The following is a 17,742-nucleotide window of genomic DNA, read 5'->3' on the forward strand; positions in this document are numbered from 1 at the left end:
GCTTCACTTAACTACGCTTTAACCTTTTTGTTTACTTGGAGTTCCTACATGTGAAGCATGTTTGTGTGTATATCTTAAGTTATAAGTGTAATTTAGAAAGAGAGCTGATGTATTTCTTTTGAATTTCAGTTTGTTTCTATCTTATGTTTGTACATAAGATTTCCTGACAATAATTATTGCAGAGGTGATATGTTCAATGGCTTGGCAGCTTCAGTTTCTACTTCATTCTTTTTTCTTCCTCTAGACAATACTCATTCATTAGGAGATAACTTGCTATTTTTCTCCATGACTACTACTCCAAACTCTGTACTTGATGCTTTTGCATCAAGTGCTCTACCAATTGGCTACACTTTTCACCCAATTACTTGCTTTGTCACATAAATGTTTTCACCTTTATTGAAATGTAGTTGACCAATTAAATTATATATATATATAATTTTATATATAAGGTGTATAATATGGGACTTGGATGTGTGCATGCAAGGTAAAATGATAACCACAAAGTAATAAACATGCCTGTCACCCCACAGTTATTTGCTGATGAGAATAACAAATTTTTTTAATTTAGTATTTCAAATTAAACTTTAAAAATTGAACTATTATGTAGCACTGACAATTGAATTGGCTAATTTTTAAATAAGCAGCGTGAGAAATTTTCACTCAGGGAATATGCCTGCAGAACCAGTACCTCAAGACCTCACTACCAGACGCTCAAAAGTTCTCCCATGCATTCTACAGGTATTAACCAATTCTGCCTGTCAAAAGTAGCTCATATCAGAAAGGAAGGAAGAGAGGAAGGAAGGAAGGAAGGAAGGAAGGAAGGAAGGAAGCAAGCAAGCAAGCAAGCAAGCAAGCAAGCAAGCAAGCAAGCAAGCAAGCAAGCAAGCAAACAAGCTCATGTTTTGCTCTCAGCACCCTAAATTGGTTTTATATCTTTTTGGGCTTGATTCCAGTGGAGTTACAATATTGAATTGTTGATGTCCATCTGTTGTGGTAGTTGAGGTGTCACTTCTTGCATTTTCAGTCCCTTCTAGGAGCACACAATGGTGCAGTTAGCTAAATATGGGTCCTTGGGTGTTTTTCATTTGGGGGCCAGTGTGAACAGCCTCTGCGAACAGCTTATCTGTGCGGTCTGGGGCATGTGTGTAGATGTTTCTGTGGTGCAATGGCTGGGTCTGAGTACCTTCAACCTTTGCTAATACAATCAGACAATTTTCCAAAGCAGTGAATGGTGCTGTCCCTCACAGGACAGTGCTCAACAGGAGCTCATTCGTTTAAAGAAAGGTTGAAATGTCACTTGGCATGGGTGACCTTCGAAATTTATGAAATAGGAAAAATATTGTTCCACTCTTTTTGGTTACCAATCAGACACATTCAGAAATGCATTTCTAATTTGAGCAAATATTCTCACATGTGTGGAAAAGCCATTTTACGTAGTCAAAACTCTGTATATTATAAATTAGAGGGACCGAGGGAGGGCATGAAGGTGGTAGAGCACTTGTCTAGCAATTACAAGGCTCTCAGTTCAAATTCCAGTACTGCCCCCAAAAGCTCAAAAATGATAGATATAAACTAAGTGTCTTTTCCAGTACTTAGACAGGTTGAGAAAGGAGGATTGCAAGTTCAAGATCACCTGGGCTTTTAGTGAAACCCTGTCTAAACAAACAAAAACAAATACAGACATGATATTAAAAGCAGAATTCAATGGTGACTAAGTGTTATTAGAGACCTAATTCTGGAAAGAGAGTACCCTCAAATGTTTTCAGCTTTCACAAGTTATTACAAAAGTGGAAACAATTTTTTTTTTTACTGCTTACATTCAAGAGCCTGAACATCCTGATTGCATTGGCTTCTGATATTTTTTTTGGGGGGGGGGGAAATACTGTACAGAGGGGTTACAATTACATGGGCAAGATAACGAGTACATTTCTTATCAAGCATTGTAGCCTCCTCCTTTGTTTCCTTTTCCCATCCCTTCCCATCCTCCCCCTACCCCCCCACCCCAATCATTCCCCCCCCCCCCCCGCACCAAAGTTGTAAAGTTCGTTTTCGACATAACAACTTGTAGGCTTCTGATATTTTTGAAACAAAAGACTTAGCTCCTCCTTTGGTTTGTGGAGTCTCTTCCCAGCAAATGCATCTCCAAAGTGAAGCCAGTGAATTGTAACCTATAGTTCTTCACTGGTTATCGAATTCTTCAGTTGCTAAGTATGACCTTTTACTTTTGAGTAATGGAAGTTAATTCACTTTGGTGTTATTTCATTACACTGTGCCTGGGTTAATTCCTCAGAGGCTTGACACCCCCAGAGACTTCCAGATTAACATCCAGACAGCATTCCTCCTAGTTCTGCATGACTGCTGGTTATCTTTTTTTTTTTTTTAAGTGAAAGTGACCTTTTCATTTCTTTTCATCAAATGAATGAGAGTGAATTTTCTGTGAAGAACTACTTTTTTTTCAGTCTTAGGCTCCTTATTTTTAGGGAAAGATTGCAAAAATGCTTTATGTGGAAATGTCACTTGCCTGACTTCCTTCCACTGATTTTCACTAACTTCATACCAATTCTGTTAGATTCCTGAGGAGAGATGAACCAACAGTGCATGACATAATTGTATGAACAGACTGTGAAGAATGTCAGTGATAACTTCAACGCCTATCAAAATGTCATTATGCATTTATTCCTTGGTCCTGAGGGAAAATACAGGGGGGATCATGGTTTCTTTTTTCTTTAACTTATCAGTATTAGAAGTATCCTATATTAAATATTATTCCTGATGGATAATTTTGTGGAAAACAATTTATTTTAGAGCTGTAGAGACCTCAGGAAGGAGCCTTGTTGAATTCACTACCTTTAGACATCAATTATCATCACTTGCACTTTATCAGTTTGTTATAGACAATCCAGTTTGGGATTATGAAGTAGGAGTTTGGTGCTGTGGCTCAAGTGGTAGAGAACTCACTTTGAGCTGAAGAGTTCAGGGACAACACGCAAGCCCAGAGTTCAAGCCCCACGGCCGACAAAAAAATTAAAAATAATGAAATAGGAGTAGTGCTGGAACTTCACTAAGGTCAAAGTCTCCAGATTTCTGCCACATTATATCATGGAAATTTATTTTTCTTTCAAGTGACATGGCCTTTGGTCTTTCACATATGTAGGGAAGATAGAAGACTAAGATTATTAAGAACCTATAGGGTACTCTCAAATATGTATCTGGTTAGAATAACTTTATACACCTTTTCTGAGAAACAACTTAGATACTATCAGACAATATAATGGACATAGTTTATATTCATGTATAACTATAAAGGTTTGATTATTTTATAATTCTACCTACTAGTTTTGCTTTTATTACCTACCAATTTTACTTCTGTGCTTTGACAATCAGATATACATAGACGTTTGTTGCAACTTGATTCATGGATGAGAAACTAGAAATCTTAATATATAATTACAATGTACTAGTTTAATAGTGTTATAATTATGATAGAGAGCTGCAGTGATTGAATTTGTTTTGTTTATGTTCCAGTCCTGGGGCTTGAACTCAGGGCCTGAGCACTGTCCCTGAGCTTTTTGACTCTACCATTTGAGCCACAGCTCCACTTTTGACTTTTTGGTGGCTAATTGGAGATAAGAGTCTCATTAACTTACCTACTTGGTCTGGCTTCAAATCATGATCCTTGGATCTCAGCCTCCTGAGTATCTAGGATTACAGGGTGAGCCACTAGTACCAAGTCTGAAATTATTTATCTACAGTATTTCACAGCATAGAAACTGTTTACAGTGTGATTTCGAGTGATAACAGGAAATAAAACTTTAGGGATTCAAGTTTTATAAAAATATAATTTCTTTATGCTTTTTATTTTCTATAATGAATTTGAGAATATAGTAAGTATATTCAAAGTGTGAACTAGATAGGAGATGAAGCTTCTTTCATTGGCTATAGTGACCATTTCCTTTGAGATTCTTGGTTTAGCGTCTTGGCTTTTGTGTTGGTTGTTATATTTAGATTTCTTCTTTGCTTAAGGATTTACAGCATTACTAATGCCACAGTGGATCACAGTGATAGAGGAAGGACCCAGGAGAAAAACATTCTAGATAGCTAGCTCATTCTAAGCAGCTAGCCCCCTTTTCATATATAACTAAAACTTGCATTTTAAATGAGATGACTTCCTTTTAGCAAATTGAATAACTGTTATCATCTTTGCTAATACACCCAAGTATGCGATATGTTTGCTGTACCTAAAGTCAAAGTGTTTAAAAATGATGGAAAATCCAACTATTTGGTTCTTATTTTATATCTTCCTTTTGCCTTTTGGCTCTAGTTAGTAATTCCAGAACCACACTAAGAGTGGGGTGAGTAGACAGCCTTATCTGTTTCTGACGTTAGCAGAAACAAATTTCAGTTTTTCCCCACTTGATATGTTGTTAGCTATGGGCTTACCATACATGGCCCTTTTTAAAATAATGTTGGGGTATATTTCTCTATTTGCTTCAGAGCTTTTCTCATACATGGATATTGAGTTTTGTCAAAGACTTTCTTTGTATTAATTGAGATGATCACTTGATTTTTGTCCTTGTTCTTGCTTATGATGGATTACAGATTGATTTGTGGATGCCAAACCATCCTTACATCCCTGAAATGAAACCAGCTTGACCAGAGTGTGATCTTTTTAACATGTTTTTGAATCCAGTTTTCAAGTATTTTGTTGAAAATATTTGCACCCAGGTTTGTTAAAGAGACTAGGTGTATAGTTCTTTTTTCCTTGTGTCTGGTTTTGGAATGAATGTAATGCTGGCATTATGGAAACAGTTTGTTAGTGATCATTCATGTTATGTTGCATGGAAAAGTTTGAGGAGAATTGGTGGCAGTTCTCTAAAGATCTGGTACACTTGCCATTGAATCTATGTGTCTGTGTTTGTAGATGATATGATTCTATACTTCAAAGACGTTAGAGATTTCACACACAAAAAATCCTGCTAGATCTGATAAAACATTTTTGGAAATGTAGCAGGATGTAAGATCAACATATTAAAAAAATAGCTTTTCTAAATATCAACAATCAACAGGCTGAAATATAAAGCAAGAAAATTTCATTTGTTGGGGCTGGGAAGGTGGCTCAGTGGTAGAGTGCTTACCTTGCATGCATGAGGCCCTGGGTTCGATTCCTCAGCACCACATAAGCAAAAAGAAAAAAGCTGGAAGTGGTGCTGTGCACAAGTAGTAGAGCGCTAGCCTTGAGCTGAAGAGCTGAGGGACAGTGCCCATGCCCAGAGTTCAAGCCCCATGACCGGACCCCCCCACCAAAAAAAAAAAAAAAGAAAATTTCATAGCCCCTCAAAAAATGAAAAGAAATAAAGAAGAAAAAAATAGTAGGTATAAGTTTATTCAAGGAGGTGAAAGTCCTATACAATTACAACTATAAAACCTTATAGAAATTAAAGAAGATTCCAAAAGATGGAAGACCTCGGAAGTGGCACCGTAGCTCAAGTGGTAGAGCACTCACCTCGAGCTGAAGAGCTGAGAGACAGTGCTCAGGCCCAGAGTTCAAGCCCCACAACTGACAAACAAACAAACAATCAAACAAACAAACAGAAGACCTCCCATGTTAATGGATTAGCAGAATTAATAACAAAAAGGGGCTGTATTATCATAATCCAATAAAATGCCCATCAAAATACATGTCATTCTTTGGAGAAATACAAGAAAAATCAATCCTAAAATTCATATGAATGAACAGAAGATCCTCAAATAGCAAATGCAATCCTAAGCAAAAACAGCATTAATGGAAGTAACACAATATTAGGGGAAAATTGTTCAAAGTGTACTGTATGTAAATATAGAAATATTACAACAAAACTCATGTTAACTCAAAAATAAAATTAAAGCTGAGTTGCTTATGCTTGTAATCCTACCTACTTAGGAGGTTGAGATCTGAGAATAATAATTTGAAACCAGTCCAATCAGAAAGTCTGTGAGACCCTTATCTCCACTTAATTACCAAAAAAAGCTGCAAGGAAAAGTGTAGCTCAAGTGGTAGATGGACAGATTTGAGCAAAAAGGCTCAGGGACAGAGCTGAGGCCCTGAGTTCAAACCCTAGGACTGGCATAACAAAATAAAAAACAAGAAAAATAAATGAAATTTAAAATGCCAACTTTTAAAAATTATTAAATTGTTAAAAAGTAATGAGAAAATTTTAAAGAACACCATTCTCAGCTACTGAGGTGGGAAATTAGTAGTTTTCCAATAAACAAACTATAGATTTTGATTATTTCTAATTAGTAATGAAAATTCTAATAACCAAAATCAAGATTGGATTTTAATGACTTTTTAGAAATCAGTATTTATGTCGTTGTTATATACAAAGAAAATGCCAGAAGATGCCAGATGACATTCTTTATTCCTGATTGATCTTTACTCAGGAGTGTGACTTCAGAGCTGGAACTCCACAGAGGTTTTGCTTATAATGTTTTGAGAATACCTCAGGACATCACATGGCTTTTATGAAATGCATTTGTCTTATGTGTAAATGGAGCATTGGCCTCGGAACAGTGATTTTTCAATCTGTGCCCAGCGAAAGCTCCAGGGAAGCAGCAGTGTGAAAAATTTGGTTGTAGACCTAGAAGGCCTGCGTAGTGCTGGGCACATAACCAGTGTTCACTAACTATGACTGAATGGCCTGTGGAGCTCTGCCCGTGAGTCCCACTCTCCATCTTTGCTTCTCCCTAGCATCATTCTACTTGCATGTTTTTTAAAATGGTTTTTTTTAATGCTTTCTTTTTCTTTTAACTTGCATGTTTTATATATTATTGTACATAAGGCTCATGTTCACCAACACACTGAAGAATTATCTTATACCTGAAGAGTAGAAGTTCGAAATTCCTCATCATAATTCCATGTTGCTATTTTTTAACTTTTCTTAATTGCTAGTATAAAGGTGATGTAGAGGGGTTACCGTTATATAAGTCAGGTAGAGAGTACATTGGTTTCTTTTTGGACAGTGTCACCTCATGTTACTAGCTGTGGCCATCTTTAAAAACAGCAGTTACAATGATCATAATACCTCTTCCTTTGTCTACTGTCCATTGCTAATTTTTTTTGAAGGGGAATAACTTGAGTTTGAACTCATTGCCTTGTACTTGGAAGGCAAGTCCTCTACTTCCTGAGCCACATCCCCAGCCCCTTTTTTTCAAATAGGGCTTTGTATTTACGACTGGCTGCCTTGAGCCACAATCCTCCCATTTATGTTTTCTGTATAGCTGGGGTGATAAGCATGCATCAATATGCCAATTTTTTTAATTAGATGAGATGAGGATCTCATAGACTTTTCACTCAGGCTGGCATGGAGCCCTAATTCGCCCCATCTCTACCTCTCTAGAATTAGTGTGCTCCTGTGGGCAGCCATATTGCTAAATTCTATGGTAGTGCATATAGAGATTATGTTTATGACAGTGACAGGCGAATGGGAGTTAGATAATAAAAAAACAGGATGATGGGTATTGCCAATGTGGTCACGAGAGAGGCTGGCAAGGCCAGAGTGGTGGAAGTGTGTGACTGAGAGGTCACATTGGGGGAAGTAGTTAGGATGGAGGAGGACCTGGTCATCATGAACAGATCATTGTGTTTGCACAGATCTTGGTAAGCCATTGGAAATAACCAGGTATCACCGGATTTACTTTGTTTATGAAAAGTTCCTGAAAACAGTGTTGAGGTTGAACCTTTGGAGCCTGAGAACATCTGTTCAGGGACCACTGGGCCTTGGGTTTAATGGATAATAAATAATGTATATATTTCTTAATTTTTCAGACCAAGATGTTCTTCTTTTTTTTAATTTATTTATTTTCAGGATTGGTTTGCAGATCCCCAAAACTAATTAATTATATAATTCTATAGCTCTCCTGAAGGGAAAATTTATTGCTTGTCTTAATTAAGAGCCAACCTTAATTTATTAGTTTGCTGACATGTAGAAGGGAGAACTAACCAGCTCTGGAGACAAACAAAAGCCACTTTTCACTTGAACATTTTCTAATGTAATGTAATTTGATTTGCTGGTAATTGGGTGATACCCATCGGGGAATGTACCTAGAGGAGGGTGGATGTGATATTTAGTGCAGGGAACATTGAAATTGAGACCAGTGGGCTAAGTGTGAGTGCTGTCTTGCTCTGCCATTTAAAACACAATTTTGCCTTGCCTGAGACAGTTATTAGCACCTTCGTTTCCCAGGTAAATAGCACTTCAGCTTTATTTTCATGTCGGGTACATCATCTGTCTAGAGATGGCAAAGGCCCTACGCATGACTCCCCTTGATCTACCTTAACAATTAGTTTTGGCTTATCATTTCTTGGCATCTGGACATAAGTATAAACCATCTATCAAAATGATAAATGATCTAGTGTCATACATGGGATAAAACAGAAAGGGATGTTCTTAATGTACAATGAAAACCCTTCTAGTATACCAGTGAACATATTATTACAAACACTGAATGATTATACCCTCAAAAAATGATTTTAAAGGACAGAAGATGACTCTTGACAAAATAAATCTAAAGCAATGAAAGTCCTATACGGTAAATGAATAGAAACAGACCCAGACCAATACATTTTCACAATACATTTTTCAGTGTACTATTTATATGTGTGTATTTATTTAAAAGTCATTCTTTTGCTTTCTTAGAGCTCATTTTATTTCCAACTTGAGAAAAATTTTGGCCTCAATGAGTACTTAAGATACCTTTAGATTTATGCTAAAATACTCTCTTCATTCCTATAAAAACAGTTCAGATACAAGCGTCATACAGGGGTAGAATGTGAAGAAAAAAGAAAATTGCTTTGGCAGAGAGTTAAAACACCAATAAACTATAGAAACTCATGATTCATGAGGAAGCTAAAAACCAGTCTTTATTTAGCCTTGCTATGTGCCTAGCTGAACTGGCTCAAGTCATCAGCATTTCCCCTTAATCTCCACAATGAGTTTCTGATGTAAGCACTATTATTATCCCCCTTGCAGAGATGAGGTTGATGAGATTAAATACTGTGTTCAAGGCTACAGACACAGTTAAGTCATAGATCTACACCAGACTTAGGTCCTCTTCAGCCTGATCTTTGTAACTCATAAATAAAACTCAGGCACAATGATCACTTATGTGTTTACCTTCTGAAGTCATGGTTAGCACCTGTGTCTTATTTATCTTTCCAAATTGAGGAACTTAATTATGCAAAATATGAATCACAGTAGAAGCTAAGAAAGTACGTGTTAAATAACTAATGTTGTCTGAACTCAGTGAAAATTAATATACGAAAGAAAACATTGCACTATTATTGAAATAGTATGAATAATAAAAGCGCCAATTGTTTTCAAAGCTCTGTTATGGTATTTCTTTCCTCAAAGAAGAGATAGTTCAAAAAAGGAAGGGAGAAGTTTCTTTTGACTAGAAAAATTGAGAGATTATGAAAAAACAAGCCCAGATGCCTGTGATATGAAGTAATGTTTAAGCTATTAGGAAAAGGTTCAGAGAATGAATTCTCCCAATTCATAAAGTGTAATTTAATTGGACTGTATGATGGGGTCACTTTTACTACACTTAAGCAGCCAGAGTTTCATCCAGAGTGAGTCCCAAACAAAAGGAATAGTTAGGAGCTATTTCAAATCTTAGGTCATTTTTTAAGGCTTCATATGTGTGATTAGTATAATAAAGAAAAGTATTATGAATTACATTAGTATACACTATGACATAATGAGGGGAAACTAGCTTATCTTCAGCTTTGAGAAACAGAAGTCTTACATTAAAAAAACAAACACAATAGTTTAATCAAGGATATTGGTGGAAGGTTCTAATTGAGTTTGTATGCATGTCTTTAAGGTGAGTAGTACTAACTTTAGTATCACCTCTTGCTTACCATTCAATGTAATGATGGAGTCTATTCTAACTTGAGTATTTAAATGCTATATACGAAAGCTGTATCAATAAAAAGTGTCTCCGGGTGCCAGTGGCTCATGCCCATAATCCTGACTACTCAGGAGGCTGAGATCTGAGGATCATGGTTCACAGCCATCCCTGGCAGGAAAGTCTGTGAGACTCTTATCTCCAGTAAATTACCAAAAAACTGGAAGTGGTGCTATGGCTTAAGTGGTAGAGCTGAGGAGCTCAGGGACAGCTTGCAGACCCAGAGTTCAAGCCTCATGACTGATTTAAAATAAAAATGTCTGTCCACATTGCTTTCTATGCATGATTCTTGCCATTTGTCCCTCCTTCAATGGATGACCAGAGCTTGAATTCTGCTATTCTCCCCAGAAGTCTTGAAGGAGTCAGGCTGGAATGAACAAAAGCTGTCATGCGGTGATGTGTCTGCTCTGCGATGAGTGACACTTCCAGTTACCTAAGCCTTATGGAAGGCTGGGGCAAACATTTTTTTCTCTCTGTCTTTCTGCCTGGCCTTGAATTTGTTGGCAAAAGAAAAATCACTCAGACTGAAGAAAATAGAGCAACATCAGCCAACATGTCAAGTTGGTGGGGTTGCTTTTGTTGATTTTAGTTTCTTAGAATCGGTGAGTGGGAATCTATTTCTAAATGTGCACAGAAATCTGTGGTCCTCAATTCTGATTTAGTTATAATTCTGAAACATGTTTGACTGCAGTGTATGTGACTACCCATTTTAGTGAGCCTTGATGACAGTAATCTTTTTTTTTTCCTCTGAGACTCTTCCTGACTGTTCTCACCATGGGAGATCCATTCTCCTCTCAGAGCATTGCCTACGTGATACTGTACTGTGATAATCCATAGGAATGTTGGCCCCTCTCAGTAGATTGTGAACTCCTTGAGAGCAGAACTGTGTCTTATTCATTTTGCCTTTCTTATACTGTGTACAGTGCTGTCTTAGTCAACAATATTTTTTGAGCCTTTGCCCCCCCACCCAGGAATGATTCCTCTTTCGTTCCCTCTTATATCTTCATCTCTCATTTTCTCCAGGTCCTCTCCATCTGTCCCAAGGACATGAGAGCTGATATCTGCGTTCATCTAAACCGGAAGGTTTTTAATGAGCATCCTGCCTTTCGATTGGCCAGCGATGGGTGTCTGCGCGCCTTGGCGGTAGAGTTCCAAACCATTCACTGTGCTCCTGGCGATCTCATTTACCATGCTGGAGAAAGTGTGGATGCTCTCTGCTTCGTGGTGTCAGGTTCCTTGGAGGTCATCCAGGACGATGAGGTGGTGGCTATTTTAGGTACTGTGAACTTTCCTCACATAGTCACAAACATATTACGACTTTAGAGCTATTGACTGTCAGGCTTTTAAACATTTTCTTTTTTTTTTTCTTCTTCCAGTTTGGTAACTTTAGAAATTGAGTAGTAATGAAACGATCTTAGTGAAAACTAGTCAGTCATAGTGCTTGAGCAATGAACATTATTTGTATTCATCATGGCCTGTTGGGGTGCATGAGAGTCCGATTCAACTGTGGCAGTTTGTGGGAGAGTTGCTTTAGGACAGCCTCAAGGTCCTCTGTAAGTGTGAGCTGGCTTTAGGAATCAATGTTTGGTTAGTAACCTGGGGAGTTAATCTAGAGAGGCAATGGAACCTGTCTACTTCAGCCCTTTCCTTTAAAGAGAGGCTAAGGAAGCGCCCAGGAAAGCTTACTGACTTGTCTAGTTAGTAAGTGAATGACCTTAAGTCTCTATTCAGATTGCACTGCCTTGTCACAGAGGATTTCAGAAGTTAATTGTAGAAGGTTCTCAGGAGTCTCACAATGAAGCATAGTGCGAGTGAATGACATCTGGGTTTATAAATCTGATTCATCCATCTTCCTAAGTCAGGGAAATCATTTGGCTAATAAAATATTCATTCTAGATCTATTCAAGAATAGATGTTGTGGTGAAGAGTGCTGTAATAAACATGGTTTATGCTGGTGGCTTCACTGTATTCTGGTTTGTAATCTTTTGGGTTAAATACCCAGGACTGGAATTACTGGATCCATAGGGTAGTTCTATGCTTAATTTTTTTTTTTTGAGGAACCTCTATACTGCTTTCCAGAGTGGGTAAACAAGATTACATTCACACCATCAATGTAGTAGAGTTCCCTTTTGGCCACATCCTCTCCAGCATCTGTTAAGTGTTTATTTCCTTGATAGTGGCCATTATTGTTTTGATTTGCATTTCCTTTATGGTCAGAGATGTTGAACATTTCTTCATGTGTCTATTGGTCATCAACAGAATGTGTTACATATACACAGTGGAATTATACTTATCCATTAGATAGAATGATATTGTACTATTTGTAAAGAAATGGAAAGCTTTGTAAAAAAATTATAGTTAAGTTAGTCAGGCCTAGAGCAACAGGATGAATGTTTTCCCTTATATATAGCTTGCAGACTATAAGTCGATTATGTTGGATGGAATGCAAGTGTACACAAATGTATTAATCAAAACATGGTAGAGTCAAGGGAAATCTCAAATAGCATAATTTCTTAGAAAGCCAGAAATAAAAGTTCAGCAAAATGAAGCACCAGGAAGCTGTACTAGATGGGGTTAGGGTGGGGTCAAGGGAAAAGAGATAGAAGACTGAAGAGGGGAAGAGGGAGAAATACAGATAAAAATCCAATGTAGATCCTAGGAAATTAAGAAGAGGTGAGGGAAGGCTGGTTGAGGGTGGGGATGGGTGAGAATGTTGAAAGGGGTAACAGTGATCAAGATATATTACATTGATAAACTGCTTTGTTAAATAACAGCTGCTTTGTACAGCTATGTAAAGATAATACAAAAAAGTGGTCACTAAAATATTTCATTCTCAAATTCAGAGATCCAGTAGATAGTTATTCTAATAACAGTATGACCATGAAAGCGATAACAGTGCAGGACACTGACAAAATTAAATATTGGCAGTTTGAGGATTGTGTAAAATATACACATTGTTTAAGAATATTCTAGATGAACTTTTCAGTCACTTTCTGCTCAGATGCCTGCAGCATAGATCTAAAAGGAAGGAGTGATGAGCCTATGTTTTTTTTTCTCAGGTGAAGTAAGTTAGACTTTGCCAAGATGTCCATTTTGATCATATTCATCATGGTTGGTATCTCATGAAAAATGAGCTCAATCTTTAAATGATTGGATTTTTAGTTACTGAAGTGAGCCCACTGCAACTTGAATGCTACTTATTCTCATAAGAAAAAGGTCGATGGATTTAGAAAGCCACAAAAGCCACAACGAAAGCTGATTTCAAATCCAACACAAAAATGAAAATGGACCTAAAAATAAAAATCACAATTTTTTGAAAAAGAAGCAAGAAGAAATGACCTTTTATAGGAAAAGAGTTTCTATTAAAAAAAAAATGTGAGTGATCAAAAATGGCAAAGGGTGGAAGATCTCTGAATAGCATTGTTTGCAAACTTTTTCTCCACTGTTTATAAATAATCTTACAGTTACAATCCTAGGAACAAATTTTGAAAATATTTTTGCAAGAAAGGAATGTAGTACACTAGAATCATTTCTCTGGTTATATTGAATGCTACCTGGGGTTTGCTCTGCTGTGTTGGCTGGAGTATAAGAGAAGCATAGTTAATCCTCCATAAAAATTGAACAATTGGATGACAATGCTGAAAGGTATGACATTGATCAAGATGAACTGAATCCATAAACTACTTTGGTGAATGGCAACTCCTTTGTACAACTAGTTAAATATAATAAAATATTTTTTAAAAACAGAACAAGACCTGGCACTATCGCTTAGTTTTTTGCCCAAGGCTGGTGCTCTACCATTTCCACTTCCAGCATTTTCGTGGTTAATTTGTATAAGAGTCTCATGGATTTTCCTGTCTGGGCTGGCTTCAAACCTTTGATGTTCAAATCTCAGCCTCCTAAGTAGCTAGGATGAACATAAACCCAGCATCCAGCACTTTGAACAGACTTAAAGGTTTACTTAAAGAGGAGGATAAAACACAAGTCCCAAACCAATGTGTTTCAATTTCCCAAAAGTTCCCTCAATGGGGATTGAGGGAAACAGACATCAATATATCACATGAAAATGAGATTGTCATGATACATTAGCTCAGCAGCTGACTCCTGGTCATTTGTTTTGGCCCATTTTCTTCATTATAGCTGCACCTTGGTAATTCCTTTTCTAAAAAAAGGTTGGAGAAAGCTTGGAGTATCGTGCCTCTGGGCTGGGTCTACTAAAAGAGAATCATTTGCTCAGTGAGACAGACAAAATGCATTTTCCTTTCATTTTGAAATAAAATGGTAACTGCTTTTACCCAATACCAGAGTGAAAATGAACACTGGCCCCTGGGTATTAGAACCAGTCTCATATAACTGTCACATTTTATTTCTTAGAGTGTGTGTTTCTTGTTCTTTTTCCCCCAAAATTGTGGGATTCAAAGACTTTTCCTATATTGGTGTAATGAGAGAAAGAATTATATGAACATCTCTGGATTTTAATCACTCACAATTTTTTTTATAGAAACTCTTTTCCTAAAAACACCTCCTCTGTTTCTGTCTTTCTTTGTCTCTCTTTCTCTTCTTTCTCCTCCTCTTCCTCCAGTCTTCTGTTCTCCCTCCTTCCTTCCTTGATTTTTCTTGCTTTCTCTCCTACCTTAATGAATCAGTAGATCAAGTTTCTATAACTTTATTTAGCAGCCTTCCTATCTCCTACACGGGCTCATTTGCTAGTGAAAAAGTAGAGGAGGGGAGGTCATTTTGAAATTAATTAGAATCTCTGGATCCTGAAACAGGTGCAGTTTTATTCTTTTGGATCCTTGCCTCTGTAGCCTCTTGGTGGGTACATAATTCCTTAGTGTGTCAAAAGTGCTGAGGAGTTTAATGAATAAGTTCTGAAGCAGAACTAATTAATGGAAAGATAAAATGCAGTCAACAAATATCTCCTTTTTGAACGTCAAAAGATGACTTCTACATGTTTTCTAAATAGGGCACAGGAATGTAATTGCAGTTCGTGTCTCTTCCAACTTGAAGCTTTTGCAGTTTCTACACCTCCACCTTTTTCTGACCTTCCCACTTCTTATAAAACACAAAGAATTCCAAAATTAAGTTCATGATGCATACATAATATTTTATCTTTGTTAATGTCTTCTTACTTTGTAGTTTCTACTCTGTAATTACTTAATGTGAACAGATTTATTGGTGTGGTTGAAATAGCCAGGTTATTTCTAAATGCCTTGACAAGTATATTGTACCTTTCAACGTATATAAAAATAGCATTTGCCACCAACAATAGACCCAATGCCCAAGACAATTGTTTTTGGCATTTACGTTTCTTCTTTTCTCTTCTGTTCTTATTGATTATTAGAGCATGAGGTTAGAGTTCTTACGTTAAAACAGTCTCTATCTTAAGTCATTTCATTGTAACTTCAAATTCCTCAGAGACCTGCCATCACTTACGTAGGGTTTGGATGGATGTGTTAAGTACTGCTCGGCTTTGGGGAAGGAAGTCATGGAAAAGAAAGGGAAGTTGGATTAAATGAGCTTAGTGATAGTAGAAGGGTAGTTTCTAACACGTAGGTTCAAGATTAGAACAACTTAAAATCCCTGTTGTGAACGTTTGTGTATCATCAGAGAAAACTTGTGGTTCTGAAAATTAAAAATCTGAGCTGTGAATGAATAATATTTTGCCATTTTGAGAACATGAAAATGGGACATTTTTTTTTTGCTGTGGTTAAGATTTTTTCTTGTATACTTGTGGTTAGAAGTCAAATGTATTACCTGTTAAACCCTTCAAAAGGCTTTCCCAAGTTCCAGAACATTATTTCCTCTTATTTTTCTCACATATCTGTGGGTTTTTTTTTTAATTTAATTTTATTTTATTTGTGAACATACTGTACAGAGGAGTTACAATTACATGGACAGGATAATGCGTACATTTCTTACCAAGCATTGCAGCCTCCTCCTGTGTTTACCCTTCACATCCCTTCCCAGCCTCCCCCCTCCCCCCCAATCCCACATATCTGTGGTTTTATAATATGAACCGTAAAATCTGTAGATTTGTCCTGCATGTATTAAAGTTCATTTGGATATGTTTATAAAGGGCAAACAAGTTGTCTGGTTTCTTTCTCTTTAATACGTGTTTGCCTCAGTATAAATGTTCTTACTTTAAATGCTTAAGCATTGTTTATAGCATCATTTATCTCTGGTTCAATGTCTGTATTTTAGAGTTTCTCAGCCTACATATGTTTTGGATAATATGGAAGTATTTCCAATCCTAGTAATATAGACTTCATTGCAGATCCTCTCCCCAGCACCCTTCTTTGCTAGTACTTGGGCCTGAACTCAGGACAGCATGCTCTCATTTAGCTTTAATTCCTAAAAACTCATTTGCTTTTGCCATATTTCATATAAGAACTATCATTCAGTATTTGTCCTCCTATGACTATTTTATTTCACTTACCCTCATGGTTCCTAACTGCAACCTGAGCAGTGCACAGGATCTTGGACCAAAGAAAATTAGAAAGCACAGAGATGTAGACATAGATAGAAAAGGGGGGAGACAAGGGGCCCATAGCTCTCCTGCACTTAGGCCCTGAGACCCCACAAACAATCCTATTTATTTGAGTTACACAGGGAAGGTTACCATGGATACATGCAAAACATAAAGCACCTAAGTTAATATTACAATCAGAGTGGGGCTCACAATTCTCATCCTAGCTACTCAAGAAGCTGAGATCTGAGGATCGTGGTTCAGTGCCAGCCCAGGCAGGTAAGTCTGTGAGACTCTTATCTCCAATTAACCACCAGAAAACTGGAAGTGGCACTGTGGCTCAAGTGGTAGAGCACTAGCCTTGAGCTGAAGAGCTGAGGGAAGTGCCCAGGTACAGAGTTCAAGCCCCATGACCAAAAAAAAAAAAAAAAAAAAATTACAATGAGCTAAAATAGAATATTTGAGAGACATGGGTTCTCTTACTCTTTTGAGACAGGAGACTGCAGTCCAGGGAAAGTCCAGACACAGTGTCCATATAATGAGTCCAAGGTTAAGTTGTCAAGGTCCCTGACACAGCTCCCAGCCCAATGAAAGCCTGGAGCAGGAGCTAGGTGGGAGGAGTGGCAATCCAGTCTCTAACCCTCTCCACAGCTTCTGTTTTAACCCTTCCATGGCCAGCTCTCAGCATTCAGAGTGCTGTCCAGGCAGCACTCCAACCTCTTAAACCTTTTCCAGGTCTCACAGATAAGCTTCAGAGGTCCCTACACTAATGCCCTCTAGGTTCATCCATGATGCTGCAAATGGCAGAATTGCCTCCTTTTTAAAGATTGAATAATATTCCATTGTGTCCATATTTGGTATTTTAAAGAATGCTGCAATGAATATGAGTATATGATTATAGATATCCCTTTAAGATTTTGATTTCAATTCTTTTGGATGTATGTCTAGCAATGGGATTCGTGTATGTGTGTGTGTGTGTGTGTGTGTGTGTGGTGTGTGTGTGTGTGTGTGTGTGTGTGTGTTGGTTTTCTGGTGGTTGATTGGAGATCAGAGTCTCATGGACTTTCTTGCCTGGGCTGGCTTTGAGCCATGATCCTCAGATCTCAGCCTCCTGAGTAGCTAGGATTTTAGGCGTGAGCCACTGGCGCCTGGCTTAGCATTGGGATTCTTGAATTAATAGGTTAGAGCGAAGTTGGGGTTAGGACACCAAGTGCATTAATTGAATGAGGTGAACCATTGTTTCTCTCACTTGACATGTGTCAGTTGTAAGACTTAGTTGTAAGATGAGCATTATTTTAGACGACAGGTCTAAAATCTTTTTAGAAAAA

At 37.5% G+C, this 17,742-nt stretch overlaps 1 protein-coding gene across 1 annotated transcript in view; it reads left to right on the top strand.

Annotated features, from left to right (window-relative positions):
* Kcnh5 (potassium voltage-gated channel subfamily H member 5) overlaps positions 1–17,742 on the top strand; it is a 270,939-nt gene that overhangs the window by 184,824 nt on the left and 68,373 nt on the right. The window contains exon 9 of the mRNA XM_070032105.1: positions 10,969–11,221. Coding sequence (XP_069888206.1) covers positions 10,969–11,221 — 253 coding nt within the window. The remainder of the gene's footprint in view (positions 1–10,968; positions 11,222–17,742) is intronic.

This window comes from Dipodomys merriami, unplaced genomic scaffold (assembly GCF_024711535.1).
Source record: "Dipodomys merriami isolate MVZ:Mamm:240054 unplaced genomic scaffold, mDipMer1.0.p SCAF_1, whole genome shotgun sequence".
Lineage (NCBI taxonomy): Eukaryota > Metazoa > Chordata > Mammalia > Rodentia > Heteromyidae > Dipodomys > Dipodomys merriami.